The sequence below is a fragment of the Petaurus breviceps genome, unplaced genomic scaffold (genome assembly GCF_028583685.1).
Source record: "Petaurus breviceps papuanus isolate PSGF00001 unplaced genomic scaffold, PetGlider_PUasm1.0 171, whole genome shotgun sequence".
Lineage (NCBI taxonomy): Eukaryota > Metazoa > Chordata > Mammalia > Diprotodontia > Petauridae > Petaurus > Petaurus breviceps.
In genome coordinates this window covers 10,843,006-10,861,936 of record NW_027185754.1, presented here as the reverse complement: position 1 = coordinate 10,861,936, position 18,931 = coordinate 10,843,006, and the positions used below count along the sequence as shown (strand labels likewise).

At 36.4% G+C, this 18,931-nt stretch overlaps 1 protein-coding gene across 4 annotated transcripts in view; it reads left to right on the top strand.

Moving 5' to 3' along the window:
- Nucleotides 1–18,931, top strand: part of PHKB (phosphorylase kinase regulatory subunit beta) — a 251,881-nt gene that overhangs the window by 220,014 nt on the left and 12,936 nt on the right. For all 4 annotated transcript variants that reach the window (XM_069082551.1, XM_069082552.1, XM_069082554.1 and 1 more), the window contains 2 exons: nt 1,768–1,970; nt 15,429–15,563. In XM_069082551.1, coding sequence (XP_068938652.1) covers nt 1,768–1,970; nt 15,429–15,563 — 338 coding nt within the window. The remainder of the gene's footprint in view (nt 1–1,767; nt 1,971–15,428; nt 15,564–18,931) is intronic.

Sequence of the window (18,931 nt, the reverse complement as noted above, 5' to 3'; positions counted from 1 at the left end):
ACAATCCAATGCTCTTTTCACTAGAACTGTGATGTCTCTCAAAAGAAATGAAAATGCCAGAAGAAAATGAATGTTCATGTATAGTCGTTTTCCCCTTAGATTTTGATCCCTAGGTTATCATAAATTCATTAACCGTGATATGTATGAAATCCACTAGGATGGCCTTTGGAGATCTCTGTACAATCTCAAGAGGTTGCTTCCATCCTTTGATTCTTTGACAATTTCACAGAACTGACTGTCATGGGGTTGTTGTCTTGAGGCCCTCCTCATGAAGCAAGAACATTATGTTGAGTATCTCTTATTGATAGCAGGAAGGTAACCAACATCTATTTTCTAGTATCCCACTATATAAAGCTTTGCTACAAAAAGCTTTGCTCCTAGTTGGCCAAGCTTTTGACACTGATTAATTGATTGCATTTTGGCATCTTACATTGTAACTAAAGCTTTGGCACAATATTTTCAGTCCTAAAAGCAAGTAGGGATCAGAATGGGATGTTTTATATTTGAGGTCAGCTAACTCCAGCTTGAGAGTTGAAGGAACAGATTGAAATGATTATTTAGTCTTACTGCTTCTACTGGGAATGATGTCTATCTTGGTTTTCCAGTTTATAAAAGTAACAACATTAGAACTAATTAATAGCTACCATTTGTGATATGCTAAATAGATGATGTTCAGTTTTCAGTCCAGATACTTCTTTTGTGGGTCAAAAGACTCCAGAATGCCTAAACTACTTTCTCCTTCCCATCGCTTGAAAAATCATAGGTTCCTTAGTTACTATGTCTATTCTGTTCTGTTACCCTGACACCTGACATCATGTACTAGGTATGGGGTGGGGCCAAGGGAGATGGAGGTAAGGTCAGCTCTGGATTTTTATGTAGGAGTAGAAAATAGGAGAGGAAGTGAGATCAAAGTTCATATAGTGCTCTTTATTAGGACTTTACTTTCTAAGACTTTCCTATGCTTCTGTGTTACTTTTGCCACCTTGTCTTATAATTGAGAGATGAATCAACAAGTATTTATTAACCACTGACAACATTCCTAGAACTTTGCTAGATTACACTGCTGCCTGTAAAAGAGATATCTGGTGCAGTGAATAGAGCACCAGCCTTGGAGTTGGGAGGACCTGAGTTCAAATCCGGCCTCAGACACTTAACACTTACTAGCTGTGGGACCTTGGACAAGTCACTTAACCCCATTTGCCCTGGCTTCCCCCCAACAAAAAGAAAAAAAAAGATATCTGTACATTAAGAACCTACAGTCTTCTCTTTGGAAGATAACTCTTACATACCAGAAATAATCTCAGAGCAGCACAATATAGTTATTAATCAACATCTAAACTATATGATCTAAACCTTAAATATGGCAAGAGGTCACAGGAAGGTAGATGTCAGTGCAAGATAGAGAAATGGTAGGATCAAACTACATTTCTTCATATATAATTCAGCAAGAACAGTATAACAAATCTGCCTAATAATTTATGGTACTAAATTCACTCAAGATAAAAAAAACAACAACACATTCTACCTTAAACCCTTTGGTTCCTTTGCTACCTTATGTATCCTTGTATTTTGGATCATCCATTAGGTCACCATGTGACCTATCTTTAAGGAACCCTTCTTATAAATAGCCCAAACAAATAAAACTAAACTTACCCTGCATCCTTAGCTTATACAGTGAAATTTAACCCAGCCTGACTTTGATTTTTTTTTTATTTCACCTGTTAGTATCCAGAGTCTTTTGATACTGATGTTTTAACTCATTCATAGGTAACTCTGGGGGCCTTTGGGCATGAAGAAGAGGTGATCTCTAATCCTTTGTCTCCAGGAGTGATTAAGAATATCATCTATTACAAATGTAATACACATGATGAAAGGGAAGCTGTCATTCAGCAAGAACTTGTCATTCACATTGGCTGGATCATATCGAATAATCCTGAACTATTCAGTGGCATGCTGAAGATACGGATTGGGTAAGTAGAAGGCATTTCATTTGCATCAGTGGGGTTGCTTAAGTTGGATGAACCCTTCAATAAGCTCTGCCCTAAGTATAGTAAGTTTTTGGAAGAAACATCAAATCTCAGGCCATAAGGGCATTGTTTTGTTCTTTAAGTAAAAGTCAGAGTTATGCAAGGAACATTTAACTCCAAATATGCCTCATTAAAGGGTAGTTGTGAGTTAGGGGACTCTTTATCCCAAGTATGTGGAATGGACAGATGAGAACAATTTGTTCCAATGACCATGAAGCAGGCCCTGTGGAGTGCTGAGAGCTTGATCAGACCAGGTCATTCACTGCATCCTGAGCATTTCTAGTCATTCTGACTTTTGTCTTGCCACTGGACTTTGATGACTCTGGAGGAGAGAGTGAGGTTCATGATTTGTGCAACTCTGCCTCACTAAATCCACTCCCAAGACATCATCCATAATGTCATTGGTCCTCTAAGAAAATGAAGGGTGAGCAGCAACAAGAAGAATAACTCACTCTGCTGGCAAGATTATATCTAGAAGGTTTAAACAACTGAAAAGTCATGCAAAATACTTTAAACTATACTTTATCTCCACATATACAATTTGATTAACCTCAAGAGGAGAATGTCTAGTTCAGTGATTCACTAATCACTGTAAATAACAGAGAGTGAAGTAGACATAGAGCCTGTGGAAGTTTGGGGGGTTTCAGTGAGGAAGGGGAGAAAGTAGGTTAGACGTATGATCCTTTTAAGCCTTTATTGCTTTCACCTTGCATGAGTATCTTTAAGACATTGAGCCTTGGGCTCTCATCAGAAATTAAAAGTAGTCTAAGAAGGTTTTGTTGATCTTGAATCTTTTCATCAAAAAATCTTGCCTCCTTTCTGAGGAGGGTAATTTTGCACATGTACATTAAAAACTCGTCTCTATTTCCCAGGGAAGCTTAATTAATTATTTATATTACCTTATAAGATTGACCAGGAAACTGTATTTCTTGGGTGTGAACTATAATACATTTTATTTCCTATCCTTTTCTTTGTTTTATTTTGGTAGGGAAAGACATTACTATTCTCCCTCAGTATATAACATAACCTTCATCCTTATGCCCATTAAAATTTTTCCTTGAAGATTTAGAGACATTTAAAATCACATTTAAGAACAGTAGGTTCCATCTTGATGTATTCAGACCTGTTTATTCCAGTCTTTTCAATTCTAACCTCTTGACCACATAGTAGGATATTGCAGCTAAAAAAATACTTTATTACCATAGTAAAACATTTCTCCGAGACAAGCTGTAAAGTATAAGTTACTATTCCAAGGTACATACTGTGTAATGAGTGTTATAATTAGGAGCTCCTCTGAAGGTGTGAGTCATTCTACCAGAGCCTTAAACAAAGCTTTATAGTCAAGGTTAACAGTTTTCCAAGATTTTATGATGCCATATTTTTTCAGTCCCTAGCAATTTTACCTTTATTACTGATCCAACTTTTTGAGGCTTAATTTATGTCCTTTTCATCAGCTGTACCTTCCTTTCTTAAATCACTGAATCTGACCTAAAGCTTCTTAGACTTCATGGGGACAATATATGTTTAGCATATTCCAAAAATAGTTTCCCTGCTGTTTTAATTCTTCTATTCGGTATTCACTGTTTGCTTATCATGAGAAATATTGCTTCTTTCCATTAAATACTGTGCCACCAAAGATATAAATGTCAGTTTTGTAGCACATGATTTGGTATTTATCTATAGTAGAGAAACCTCATCATGGGAGAATTTACTGAAAGCCTTAAATTTTCATTGTCTTGAAGTTCATCTTAGAATTAATTTTTTCCTTTATGTTCCCATTGTTCAAATAAACAGTAATGGCCTCTGACCCTCCTTTTTTATGTATGTGTCCCTGGAATGTCTCTAGCGTAGTTTAATGGTGGATTCTGCTAACAATACCTGTAGCATTTGTAGGTAAAAACCAGCCTGGTTATGTGTATGCATAGATTTATTTTTTATGTATTTATTTTTTGCTATTTGGAAGGCAATTGGGGTTAAGTGACTTGCCCAAGGTCACATGGCTAGTAAGTGTTAAGTGTCTGAGGTCGGATTTGAGCTCATGTCCTCCTGACTCCATGGCCAATGCTCTATTCATCACACCACCTAGCCACCCCCAAAGATTTCTTTTTAAATGGAGACAACTCACTCAGGATAATGATATCGGCTGAAGCAAAGGACTGTATCTAAATATTTCCTATCTCTTCTAGTGCTTCGCATAGTTCTGTTGTTCCTATGATCAAAATCATCCTATATCCTAAAGATTCCTGAGTCTTCCCATCTTCCCTATTACTGCAATTCAAGGACTTTTAGTCCTTTCCCCATTCTCTACAGCTGACCCCTCATATATGTGATTTCTCCACCATTAAGAGTGGGGGTTCCTTGAGGGCAGGGATCATTTTGCTTTTTCAGTTTGTATTTCCAGTTTTTTGGCACAGTGTTTATTACATGGTAACCCCTTAATAAATGCTCTTTTATTTGCTCATTAAACATAGAATCTCAGGGAATGATAAGGCCTTAGAATTTATCTAGTAGACATTTTTCCTGAATAGAAGTCTCCTCTCCAGAATCCTTGATAAGTGGTCATTCAGTCTTCACTTAAAGGTCTCCAGTGACATAGAAGCAAGGGAAGACATGCACAAAATTTAAGTTTTTAGAGATCACAGACTCATCCCCAGAAATTCATCTATCTCCTGAAACAGCCTACTCTAATTTTATAGAGCCCGAATTGATAGGAAGTTTTCTTCTTATCAAGCCAAAATTTCCCCTCCCAACCCAGCTTCTGCCTGTTGCCCTTAGTTCTGTTCTCTGGGGCTCAGTAGAATGAACTGAATCCCTCTTGCATATAACAGTTCACACTCCTCTTACATACCCTCTCAGTCTCCCATACTCGAGATTAAATGTCCCCAGTTCCTTAAATGAATCCTCATATGGCATGTTCTCCAGTCTCCTCACAATACTAATTGATATCTTTTGGAAAAGTTTCAGCTTATCCATGTCCTCTTTAAAATGTAGCAAGCAAAACTGAACCTAGCACTATAGTTTGGGTATGTTCAAGGGAGAATAATATGGAATTGTTACCTCCCAGAATGATCTGGATATTATGTTTCTCACTGCAGCATAGATTAGCACAAGTTTTTTTTTGGATACCATATTTGTATTGAATATGCAGCCCATTAAAATCTCATGATCTTTTTCTATGAGCTGCCTTTTCCTAGCCAACTAGGTAGTACAATGGGTAGAATGATAGACCTATAGTCAAGAAGAACTGAATTCAAATCAAGCTTCAGATGTTTACTAGCTTTTTGACTGTAAGCAAGTCACTTAACTTCTGTTTGCTTCAGTTTCCTCATCTGTAAGTGGGGATTATAACAGCATCTACCTGGCAAAGTTGTGTGAGGATCAGATGAGCTAGTTGTAAAGCCCTTAGCACAGTGCCTAACACATAGTATCTATTATATAAATGCTTGTTTCCTTCTCCTCCTCCCCAACAGAAGCTACGTTTAATTTTGTGGTAGCACGTAGGCTAAATCAGAGAAAGGGGTGAAAATCATGGAGATCATGGTTTAGGTGTGAGACAATGAAGGTGACAGAAGTGAGGTGTGAATGGAAATGAAGAGTGGATGCGAATGGCATTATGAAGGAAGGCTTAACAAGAAATTAATTAATCAATAGCACAAGGAAGAATAGTCAAGGAAAAATGTACATTAAATACTTCATTCATGGGATCAATGAACTGGAAGGAGCTTTAGAGGCTATCTTGTCCAACCTCCTTATTTTAAAAAAAGAGGATACTGTAATTCAGAGAAATAGGTGAATATAGCCCAGGGGCACAGAACTGTTAGTTGTACAGCTGAATTTGAACTTGCTACCTCTGACTCCAGATCCACTTATTGTATCATACACAGTATAGTGAACTTACCACAAAGAGTTCACCTGTATGTAGTATTTTTGAATTAAGGAAACAAGTTTTCCCTTTTTAATAATAATTACAGCATGAAAAGCTATGACAGTCAATCATTTTAATAATTGGTTTGAGCCATTTTATTAGTCTTTGGAAATAGAAGAAGGGAAAGCACCAAAACTCCATCTACAAAAGTCCAATATAACAAAACTTGTCCTCTGAAGAAATATCAAATGAACAACTTGAATTTGTACAGATGCTAAGCTTAATCATTTGTGCAGTCATGATAATGCATCATGATAGTGCAGAAGATAAAAACACACACAAAGTGGAGAGTATATTATAGCACTTTTTTTCCTTTCACTCATTTATGTGATAATAGAACATTTTCAGGCACAAAAGGAGACCAAGGTCTGATTGCTTTATAGTAAAGTGTAGAAAAATACTCATCTCCTTGACACTTTGGTTGCAAAAAGAGCTACATACTTTTAAAAAAATCACCTTTTTAGCTGTTTATACAATGACTCTTTCTATGGGAAACAGGTCCAAGTACTGCTTCCTCTATACTTATAGTCTGTTCTCAACAATTTCAGTTTAATCATGTATTATTTCATATCATTATTTAATTCCATATATCTTTATTTTGTCTCTTCAACTTAGACTATAAACTCCTTGAGGAAAAGTTCTGTACCTTTGTGTTTTGCATAGCATCTAGCACAGATATGGGAAGTAAATTAGGTCTTCAATAAATAAATGTTGCTGTGAGATGACAGAGTCTAAATCTCCTGACACCAAGGCCAAAGAAATAGACTCCAGGCTCTAAGAATGGAATATGTATCCCTGAAGTTCACCAAAGAAATGCAGATACAATTTAGAAGTTCTTAAATCATTTCCTTATGTACTACAATGATTATATTCTATTAAGATTTTGAAAAATAAGAGATTTGGGGGAACAAGGTTATTATCTTTTTGTAGTGCTATAGAATAAATATGGATGCCTCAATCCCTCAATATTTTCATGTCACACCTTTGTGACGGATTTCCTTTTTGTGTACTTGCTCTGGCCTTGTCTCTCTACTATGTTTTAAATTCTCATTCCTTCTTACAGCTCTCTGAGACCTGAAATGTTAGTCTAAATGTGGTGATCTGACTTTCATAATTGAAAGACAATGGTTATAGAAATGCCAGCAGATCTACTTCATTTTTTCATGATCTTTTTTGCCATTTCCTCTATTTTCATCTATAAATATACTTGGCATGACCTGGCTTAAGCAGGTTTCACTCCAATTCTCTGTTTAGAACTTTCTGCAGACTCATTTCCCCTCTTCACTACTTCTTAATGTTTGTTTGTTTTAAGTGATACTGTTCATCCTATAGCTGTATCTACAAAACAAGCTGAGATTTTTGTGTTATTATGAATCTGCTTGTCTGTTGTTGAATAAAAATTTGGGAGTTTGGAAGCAAAGGTTGAGTAAGGTATCTTGTAACTGTTCCAAGGTCAGTATTACTTTGACTTGTTGAGTAGGCAAGTATAAATAGCCTAAGGGCTTGTATTACTATTCTAAGTCCCTGCAAATGGATCCTTTCTGGGTTAATATCAATAGATGACTTTTAGTGCATGAGGTACAGAGCACATATGAGCATATGAGTTGCTTTAATTATATATATGCATAATTGGCAATAACTATGGCTAAAAAGTGGATGCTGGTCATAGGAGACTAAATCTGCTATTGCCAACTAGCTTGAATCCCTTAAGGGAAGTCCTTTGACTCAATTCCCCCAAAAGGGGAATTATAATATCATAGTATTTAGAATAGGGAGGGATCTTAGAGGTCATCTAATTCAAATCAAGCATTATTGAGATAAGGAGACCCATTTTCTTGATTCCAAACCCTAATCTCTTTCTACTAAATCCTGATACCTTCCCTGCTACCTACTAATTTAGTTCTTTGGATGAACAATCTAGATTTTGGAAGCATTGGGTTCATATCCTTTTTACAGGGGTGTTTTATAAGCAAATGTTATGCCCTCTGACTTAAAATCTGGGCAGTCTAGGAAAATAAGAGAAGAATCCAAACACAATGGTAAAGACAATAAAAATTTCCTTACAAAGCTTTTCTAAGTCAGTCATGTGGCAATGAAGACAGATCACTTTCTCTACATTATGAAATGTTTAAAAACATACCCATTATTTGACCACTTTTGTCCTGTGTAGCAACATAGGAAATCATTGTTATTCCCCTTTGGTGGATTTGAACTACTCTTACCTTGGAAAAGAGAGAGCTAGATGGCTCACTGGAGAAAGCAGTGGACCTGAAATCAGGAAGGCCTAAGTTCAAATGTGGCCTCAGACTCTTACTAGCTGTGTGACCCTGGGCAAAGCACTTAACCTGTGTTTGCCTTGGTGGTAGGTAGGTGACTCAGTGGATAGAGCACTGGGCTTGGAGTCAGGAAGACCTGAGTTCAACTGGGACCTCAGACACTTCACTAGTTGTGTGACCTGGGCAAGTCACTTAACCTCTGTTTGCCTTAATCCACTAGAGAAGGAAATGGCAAACTAATACAATATCTTTGCCAAGAAAAACCCCATTTAGGGTCACAAAAAGTAGACACAACTGAACCAACAGCACCTTGGGAAAGGAAACATTTATTTTTGTATCTTCTACCTGAATCTATTAATTATTCTTTTCATTTAATCCTTACAACCTATGGGCTTCAATTTCTGTTAAATTAATTCATTGCCTGATAATTTACTTGTGATCATAAATACAAATTTGACCTAATTACTTCTAAAAGTCACCTTGAAATTCTACTCTAATGATTTTGAAAATCGGCCTGAAAATGGCAGCCAAATTATTCATGAACTGACCTCTGTGTAGCCAAGTTCCTCATGAATTGTTTAGTCTTAGTTTTTGCTCATAAGTTAGTCCTATACAAATCACTATGATTCTATAATGATTAGAAATTGAGACTATTAGAAAATAGACTTTTCCCTAAGAGTTACACTAGTCTGTCTTTTCTGTAACACTCTCTCAGCAGGTTAACTATTGCTCAAAGGACTATTTGCTTGGTTAGACTTAAAGATTGTATCCCTCACAAAATACTAATAATTGCCACTATGATAGAATGAGTACAAATCCTTAAAGTTGTAGTTTCATAGCATTATATTTAACTTAATCATAATGTAATGAATGTTGTCAGGGATGGATTTACCTGAAGAGTGTTTGGTGTGTGTGTGTGTGTGTGTGTGTGTGTGTGTGTGTGTGTGTGTGAGAAATGCCTTTATTTTAAACATCTTCCCAAAGGTCTGCTTATTTACATTACCTACCCCCTCCATCACTTTTAAGCCAATAACTCTACTCCTATTCTTTTTTTTTTCCCCAAGGTTAATCCAATGGATTCAATTTCCTAAACTTTACCACCATCAACCACTCCACTGAGCAAAATTAACCTTCTCACAGGAATGGTAGTCTAGACTGATAATGATTTGATTTGGTGTCTCATTATTGATTTGTATGCCAGCTTTCATGTTGAAAGAAATCAAGTCCTTGACAGGCCCATTACTGTAAAGGCCTCCAATCAACTGATTTCTCCCACAGGTCTGTCACTCAGGTTTTAGTAGAAGATCCTTCTGAGGGTTTATTTTATCAGCCATTTTCATCTCTACTTTTCATTCTACTTTAAGCATCACATGTAAGCAATCATGAAGTAGAAATGCCTTATCCATTGATGCCCCAAATGGATCTGTAACTTACAGAACTGACTTCTAGAGGTCATTCAATATCATTATTATTTCACATTTCTTCTACTATGTGAGGTTAATGAAGCCTCTTTTTTTTTTTTATGGCAGACTCAAAGAATTGGAAGAAACCTTAGAAAACTATCTATTCCAAACAATTCCTGACCAAGAATATTTTCTACAAAGTTCTCATGTTATCATTTAGTCTATGCCTGAATATATTCCTTAGCTAGCTCTGGAAACAACCCAATCCACTCTGAAATATCACTAATGTTTGGGAAGTTTTTCATGAGGAAAAAAAAGTCCACCCTTTCCTTTTTTCCTCTACCCATTGCTCTTAATTTTGCCCTCTGGGTTCTTGCATAATGAATTAGAGGAGGGGAACAAGTATTTATTAAGTACCTGCTATATACTAGGGATTGTGCCATGCACTTTACAAATATTATTTTATTCTTATCCTTTTTTAAATTTGGATATCCTCCAAATTTTTGAAATGTATCCCAAAGCTGTGAGGTATCCCTACATGTTTTCTTCTTCAGGCCAAATATCCCCAGTTTCATCAGTGAATTCTTATAAGGCATGGCCTCCAGTCCTCTCATTATCCTACCTTGTATAAATGCTACAGTTTTTCAATGTCCTTCCTAAAATATGGCAACTAGAGCTATCACAGTTATTTATGGTCTGACCCAAGTGAAACTTTTGCCTTACCCATTCTGAAGGTTCTCACCTCAATGCAGCCTAGGACAGTATCCATTTTTTGGCTTCCTCATATTGATTGCAGTCCACTAAAATACTCAGATATTTTTCACACTGTTATCTAGTCATACTCCTTTCATCTTGTACTTTTGAACACAAGTATAGAACTTTGAACTCAATGGTATTAAAGTTCATTTTATTAATTTTGGCCCATTTTTCTATAGCCCATTGAAGTATTTATGGATCATGACTGTCAGATCTTTTATTATGTTAGCTATCCCTCAGAGCTTCCTGCCACTGTCGCCACTGTTATTCAGGATTGTATTGGAAATCCTAGCAATAGCAATAAGAGAAGAAAAAGAAATAGAAAGAATCAGACTAGGGAAGGAAGTAATAAAACTATCCCTTTTTGCAGACAATAGATGATATACTTAGAAAATCCCAAAGATTCAACTAAAAACGTTAGTCAAAACAGTAATTATAGCAAATGGCAAGGATCTGAAGTAAGTCCACACAAATCATCACCAGTACTATATGTCATATATCATCTCTGCCACAATCCAAGCCATAAATTAACATTCTTTATAAGGCAGATATCTTTATAGGAATAAGGCTATCATTTTCATGTTAAAGCAAAAAGGAAGAAAATATAATTGTCGTTCTAAGTCCGTGTCAACTTATGCTTTCTTCTCAGGACCATGTTTCTGATATTCTTAAAAGACCTATCTTCCTGACCTTTGATATGAGAAAAAGAAGTATAATGATGGACATATCCTAATCCTATCTTTTAGTCATCAGCTTCAGTGATGGAATGTATGAGCCTTTGATCCCTAACTGGTATATAAAGATCTGTCTGTCTAATCACATTACCTCTTTCTCAGTATTCATATGAGTCAGGGGGAAAACAACTTTCTTTATCCCAAATTCAACATGATAGGAATGTATGTGGTAACTTTTACCTCCTCCTCCCCCCCCCCTCAACACATAGTCTGTCATCTAGCGACACTGGCCTCCTTGGTGTTCCTCAAAGAGATCTTCCTAACTCTTGACATTTTCACTGGCTGTATCTCATGTCTGGTGGGCTCTTTCTCTGCATCTCTGTCTCTTGCTCTCCCTGGCTTCCTTCAAAATAACTTAAATCCCACCTTCTACAGGAATCTTTTCTTGATCCCTCTTAATTCTAAAGCCTTCCTTCTGCCGATGATTTCCAATTCATCCTGTAGATAGCTTGTTTGAACATAGCTGTTCGTTCACATGTTACTTTTCTCATTTTGCTTGTGAGCTCCTTAAGATCAGGGACTATTTTTCTTTCTGTCTTTCTTTGTATCCTTAGTGTTTAGCACAATGCCTGGCATATTTTTCACTTGTTTCCATCTTGTCTGACTCTTTGTGACCCCTTTTGGAGTTTTCCTGGCAGAGATACTGCAGTGGTTTGCCATTTCCTTCTCCAGATTATTTTACAGATGAGGAAACTGAAGCAAATAGGCTTAAGTGACTTGCCCGTGGTAACACAGCTAGTCAGTGTCTGAGGCCAGATTTGAACTCATGAAGATGAGCCTTCCTGACTTCAGGCCTGGCCATCCAGTGTACCACCTACCTTCCCACCCAGTACTAGGCAGTGCATGCTTGTTAAATGCTTGATAAATGTTTGTTGACTATCTGCTTATTTAATATCAAACTGAAGAGATCTGTCCTACTAATTTGCAGTAAATCATTCAGCTGATCATTAAAAAACATTTGGGGTCTGTGGATCAGTTCTGCAATTTTAGACAATTTACAGAAAGTGTTGACTATTCTAGTTTACTGATAATGTCAGACTTCCAGGTACTATATTTTATTCCTTGACTGGGGTATGTGGTGAAAATTACATGTACATTTATCTTTGCCAGAACTCATAGCAAGAGAATTTTTTGACTGGTAAGCTTATTTCCTAAGTCTGTGAAGTAATACTAATGTACCTCTTTACACTTTTAAAGCAGTGCCAAGGAATTCATTGTCCTTCAGTGAAGCCTTGATTTTTGTAAAGGTTGGTTCAGTCACAAGTATGTGATTGCCACTTTTTCATTTGATTATTGGCAAGTAAAGCATATCCCTCCCTTTCTAGGCAGACTGAATTCAGCAGAAAGTGACCCATAGATCACCTTCATTCTTCCTGCCCTCCTCCTTTACTTTTTAAAATCATTCTTTGGCATTAAGTGCACTCTCCCCCTAGAATTGCCTGCCCAGTCTGATGGTGTGACCTTGTCAGTGGGAGTGAGTATAAGTGGTCAGGCAAAGCCATTGCTACATATCTTCATTAATGGTTTCAAGAACTCCTAAAATGGTTTTGATTGTCACATTTATCTCTACTTAGTGATTCACCTTCTGCAGGCCTTTGAGTCTTGCTTGAGCAACTGGAATTGTGTCATGTTGGAGGCCACTTAACTTTTTTTACTTCAAAATGTATTGCTAGATTATAGTCATATCCTATTTAAAAGTTCCACTTTAGCTGTCCTTTCTTTAATTGATATTTAAATGATGATCAGATCCAGATGCAGATGGGAAGTGATTTCATAAGCAACAAAATGGTGAAACCCAATGAAGAGATTCCTAAGAAGTATTTCCTCTGTTGACATCTCCAAAGGCAGTGTGACTCTTCTCTGTTAGAAGATTGGACATTTTATTATTCTGACAAATGTCAAATCCATTTATGTTCATGTGGATGAAAATTACCATTTACAAAAATAACACAAAACATATGCTAGCCATTTGTCATCATTGTATTTATGAGAGTTTGCTCAATATTATTTATTCAACAAGAAATTATTAAGTGCTTATTATAAGCAAGGCACATTGCCAAGCAATGGGGATATAGAAACAAAAATTTTAAAAATTTCAGCCTAAACTGACAAAATTTTATGAATTGAAAAAAGCAAATTGAAATTTCTCATTTCATATCTTTCACCCACTTATGTATGGCAGTGGGAATTGTCAAAGAGCTGTGATGAAACATTTTGTTTTATTAACCAGTAATTGGTGGGAAGCATTGAAACATAAAAAGAAGTTAGCTATTTTTTAAAATGATGATTTTTGAAGCTATTTCAATTTGGATAATAAGCTGAAGGCTCACATTCAGTATAGGTAAAGCATTATTGCAAACTGTACCTCAGAAAGATCAAGTGTAAATTAAGTCAAAACTAATCGAAGAGTAAGCAGAAAATTTCACTCTCTGTGTAGTCTTAAAAGCAAAGATCAAGTGATTCAATTCATAGATAAGAGCCATGGAATGGACAATTTCACTTTAAGTGCTGAAGAGTCATGGAAACAGTATCAAAGCTAATTTCATAATCAGCTTTAGCACAAGGGCATTGAAAACAATTATTACCTGATACCTTTATATACTTGTGCAGTGCATCAGTTAAATGTGGTAAGCAATAAAAAAGATGAACAAGTGGAAAAGCCCTTCATCCTTAACAGTAATATGGATTTGATCCCTTCTTTCCCCTTCAGTTCTTTGAGGTAGTAATATATTTCATTTGTTTGTTATTATTGGTAAAATGGTAAGTCTTCAACCTAATCAAGAAGTGTTGATGTGCTCTACATCTCTGGTGTTTTCCCCCACTCTCTTCTCTTTCTTATGGATGTGTTCTTTTCTTTCCTAAATATATTTCTTCTGTTAAGCACATATTCACTTAATTCCTCTTTTTTTTTTTTTAGATTACAAATACTTCATTGTTCTCAGAACTATTGTCTTCATTTCTAATGGTTTTTTATTGAGGTACTTCTTGTGGTCTTTGGTCCCTGTACGCCCACTTCCTCTAACCTGTACTCTAGCTACCACCTCCACATAGCCACATTCGATTTTTATCATTTCCAATAGTTTAAATAGCTGTGAGGGAAATGAAAGTCCTTATGTAAGCTAGTGGTTACATTAGAAGCTTGGATGGACAAAGGGAAAAAAGTTATAATATATATTTTTAAATCTTTCCTTTTATTCACCTCAGGCAGATTTTTTTTTCCTTTCCTGTTTATCATCTTTCAGCTTATTTTACAAAGATAAATATAATGACATATCTAGGGAATAGCTTTTTACTTCTTTATTGTCTTAGCTGGGAGTTGTTCCTATGTTTAGTAAGGGAACAAAGTAGAAGGCTTAAGTAAAGGGGCTTCATTTCCAGATGACCTGGTATCACTGTTTATTTGTGATTCATTATGTAGTGAAGGATTTAGGCCAAAAAAAATTTAAATATATATATATATATATATATATACATTTGCATTTGGTATAAAAGAGAAATTCTCCAGTTTACTCTTAATGGTTTGTAGAATTTGACTTCCCTGAGGCACTGTGGGACTCCCAGAGCTTTCTTGGATTTATATGGCTGGTATATCCAAATTCTTTTACCAAAATGCAGTAAAATGAAAGAAATGAAATGAAACCTTCAAGAATGCATTTCAGGGCCTTTCTAGCATTAAACCATAAACCCATTTAAACACAAAATAATTAAATGTCTTTGTTCTTCTGAAACCTACTAGTAAAATGCGTTCTCTAATATATCAGAATAATTAAGCCATTAGTGATTCCATCCCTTTATTGCAAAGACAAGCATTCTTTTTTTTTTTTAATTGTTTTTCCTTTTCAACTTCTCCAGTGGAAGAGGAAATATGTGAAGCATGTGTCCCCTCCCTGGGAAAGGAACATTTACATCAATTTCATCTCATGATCCTTTTCCAAAATGAATTGTTTATGTGCTGCTCATTTTTGTTGCATGCCCAATATATAAAAATATAATGTGACAGCTGTTCCTTATAATGTAAAATTGGCTTAATTTCCCTTAATAAAAAAAACTCCATGTATTTGCCCCATTGTCATCGTTTTGCCCCCAAAACAGCATGGACTAAAGCAGAACCCATTTCTAGAGATTTGGTGGTGTCAAATTATCTTGATAAAAATAATCATGCCAACCATCTGAGAAGTCAACTTATGATTTTCCTGATATACCTTTTATCAATGCAGGGTTGTTTAGGTAATTCCCAAAGATCAATGTGAGATGCCTTTTTTTTTTTTTGAGCCATTTAAAAAAATGTGTTCTCTATTATGTTTCAGGTGGATTATCCATGCCATGAAGTACGAACTACAGATTCGTGGAGGGGGCATGCCAGCCTTGGACTTATACCAGCTGTCACCTAGTGAAGTAAAACAGCTTCTCTTAGATGTTCTCCAGCCTCAGCAGAATGGAAGGTAAGAGTAAAGTCAAGTCAGCACACATTTGTTAAGCTCCTACTACTGTGCAGAGCACTGGGGGCATAAGGAAGGGCAGAAAGCCATCCATGCTCTCAAGGAGCTCACAGGCTAATGAGGGAGACACCATTCAAATTACTGTATACAAACAAGCAATATATGATATAAATTGGAAATAATCACCGGAGGGAAGGCATTAGCATTAAAGGAGATTAGGAAAAGTCTTCTTATAAAAGGGGGGGGTTTATCTGGGACTTGGAGGAAGCCAGGGAAGAAAGAAATAGAGATGAGAAGAGAGAATTCCAGGTATGAGGGATAGCTAGTGAAAATGCCTGAATTTGGGAGCTGTCTTGTTTGAGGAATAGCAAAAATCCTAACGCTGGGCAGTGAGGTGGCACAGTAGATATAGTGCCAGGTCTGTAGTCATTACAGCCTCAGACACTTACTAGCTGCGTGACCCTGGGCAAGTCACTTAAACCTCTTTGCCTCAATTTCCTCATCATAAATAGATCTGGAGAAGGAAATGGCCAACCACTTCAGTATCCTTGCCAAGAAAACCTGAAATGGGTTGGATATGACTGAAAACAACTAAACAAGAACAGAGAAGCTAATGTTGCTAGATCATAATAGTACATAAGATGTGAGAAGACAATGATTCTAGGAAGAGGCCAGTTTTGAAGAGCTTTAAAAGGCAAACAAAGGATATTATATTTACGATATATGCAGTATCCCTTCTATATTACAGCAATTAGGGGCACAGTGCCCTGGCGATCTGGAAAATGTGCATAAAATATTTTGGCCTTCACCTTGTACCAGAGAAAAAGTCTGAGTTATTGTAGTATTAAAAGATAAAAGCATATTACATGTTATATATTAAAATAGTATTTAATACATTAAATATGTATTAGTATATTATTTACTATATTAATCATATATTTCTATTTCATATATCAGTGTATCATATAATACATAATATTATATAGTAATATGCCATATTAATATATGATGTTTTATAGCATAATATAATTATATATTCATATTATGGTACATGAGATAATTATATATTCTATATATTCTAAATTAAACATAATTATAATTAATGTAATTAATATATTATTATATATAAATTATATTATTCAATACTATTACTATGTTTTATGTATTTCTGAGTTTCTTAACTTTTTCTGTGCAGTCTGCTGGCCTTCACATATCATCTGCAGCTTCCACAAAACTACCCCCAAATCCCCATTTAATTTATTATGCCAACCTGTAATATATTGAAACTGTGATGGGGAAAGTCATGATGTGGAAGGAATAAGTGTGTATGTGCATACATATAGAATAAATTAATCAAATAAATAAATATCAAATCTATATATGATCTTAAAGCTAACAGGGAACTGCTAGAGTTTATTGAAATGGGGGGTGGGGAGTACTGTTACATAGTCTGTTCATAACTGTGCTTTAGGATGATAGTTGAGTGAGCATAGACTGGAATAAGGAAAGACTTGGGGCAGGGAGATCAAGCAAAATGTTGCCACCGTTCCGCATGTGTAGGGTGATAGGGACCTGCGCCAGAATGATAGCAGTTTCAGAAGAGAGAAGGGGGCATATGTGAGGCATGTTAGTAAGTAAAATGGACAACACTTGGCAGTAATTTTGAATATGGGGGTGCAGAGTAAAAGAGTGAGAAGTTGAGGACAACACCAAGGTTGTGAGCCAGGGTGACTGGGATGGCTGTGCCCTAGACGGTGATAGGCACGTTAGGAAGAGGAGGATTGGGATGAAAGATGATCATTTTAGTTTGGGATCTATTGAGTTTAAGATGTCTATGGGACATGGGTTAGAGAACCCTTCTGAGGGCTTAGAGTGCTATAAATGTAAAACTATATACTAGGTTCACTTCATAATCTTGCACCTTTTTAGTGAGATAGGGTAAGGTTTCATGAGCTTGCACCAATTTTTCATGCACCAGTATGAGTCAGAGATTGAAATCCTAGTTCCCCTACTGGTTCTTGCTGCTTCTGGTCTCCATCTGTCTTCCCACTTTGGAAAAGGACACAGAACAGAAGATATCTTAAAGTCCTTTCTCTGAAAGAAATACAGAACCCTACCTGACTAGCTGTGTGACCATAGACAAGTCGTTTAACTTCTCCATGTATCAGTCTCCTCAACTACAAAATGGGGGGAATAATACTTACACTACTTTCATCACAAGGATGTTGGGAGGAAAATGCTTTGTTAACCGCTGTTGTGGTTACTGTGATTATTGGTGCTAACACCAGCATAGGAAGTAATTGTCTTTGATTCCAGAGGGAAAATAATAGAGATAGATAGGCAGACAGACAAACAGACAGAGAGACAGATACACAGACAGACTGAGTATACAAGCCCATAAGAAGAGTCCACATTTCAGAGTTAAAATCACTGGCTTCATCACAGGAGAAGAAGAGCCAAGAGTAGGATGGGTCTGGAATTTTTCGACCTCACCAGACTCCCTTATGGCACAAAGTAAAGTGAAGGGAATTTGGTTAATGTAATGAAACAAACAAAAAAGAGTGATTGGGTCAGATATGAATGGCTTTTTACAGAGCATATGCTACACTACGTATCATTGCTTTCACCATTACAACAGATAGTATCCAAATGCCATAGTCTGTTACTCATCTATACTGAATAGTAGTTCATCATACTCCTAACACAATACAGGATTAGAGCCATGCTATGGAGTCATCGTACGAATGACACTACCTCATAATGAAAGTTTTTTTTTTAAGTATTATTACATTAACTAAATTCCCTTGAATAGAATCAAAGAATAGACCCTCTTGTCAATTCTAATTCTATAAAAATTGTGTTATGATGTGCTTCTCATTTAGTTGCTATGTGAATAAAAATGTGTTTTGCAGTTTATGATATTCTAGATTGGTGTTTTCTACATTTGTGGGGTTTTGTTTTGTTTTTTTTTGGAGGGAGGAGGACAAGGCAATTGGGATTAAGTGACTTGCCCAAGGTCACACATCTAGTAAGTGTTATGTTTCTGAGGCCAGATTTGAACTCAGGTCTTCCTGACTCCAGGGCTGGTGCTTTATTTTTATTTTTTTTAAGCAATTGCGGTTAAGTAACTTGCTCAAGGTTACACGGCCAGTTATTATTTCTGGGTGTGGTACTGAGTATCTGAGCCCGGATTTGATCCAGGTCATCCCAACACTGGAACCAGTGCTCTTACTCGCTGAGCCACCTGGCCGCCCCTAAGCAATTGGGGTTAAGTAACTTGCTCAAGGTTACACGGCCAGGTGTTTCTGGGTGGGTGCTAAGTGTCTGAGCCCGGGATTCGATCTCCAGGTCTTCTCAACACTGGAGCCGGT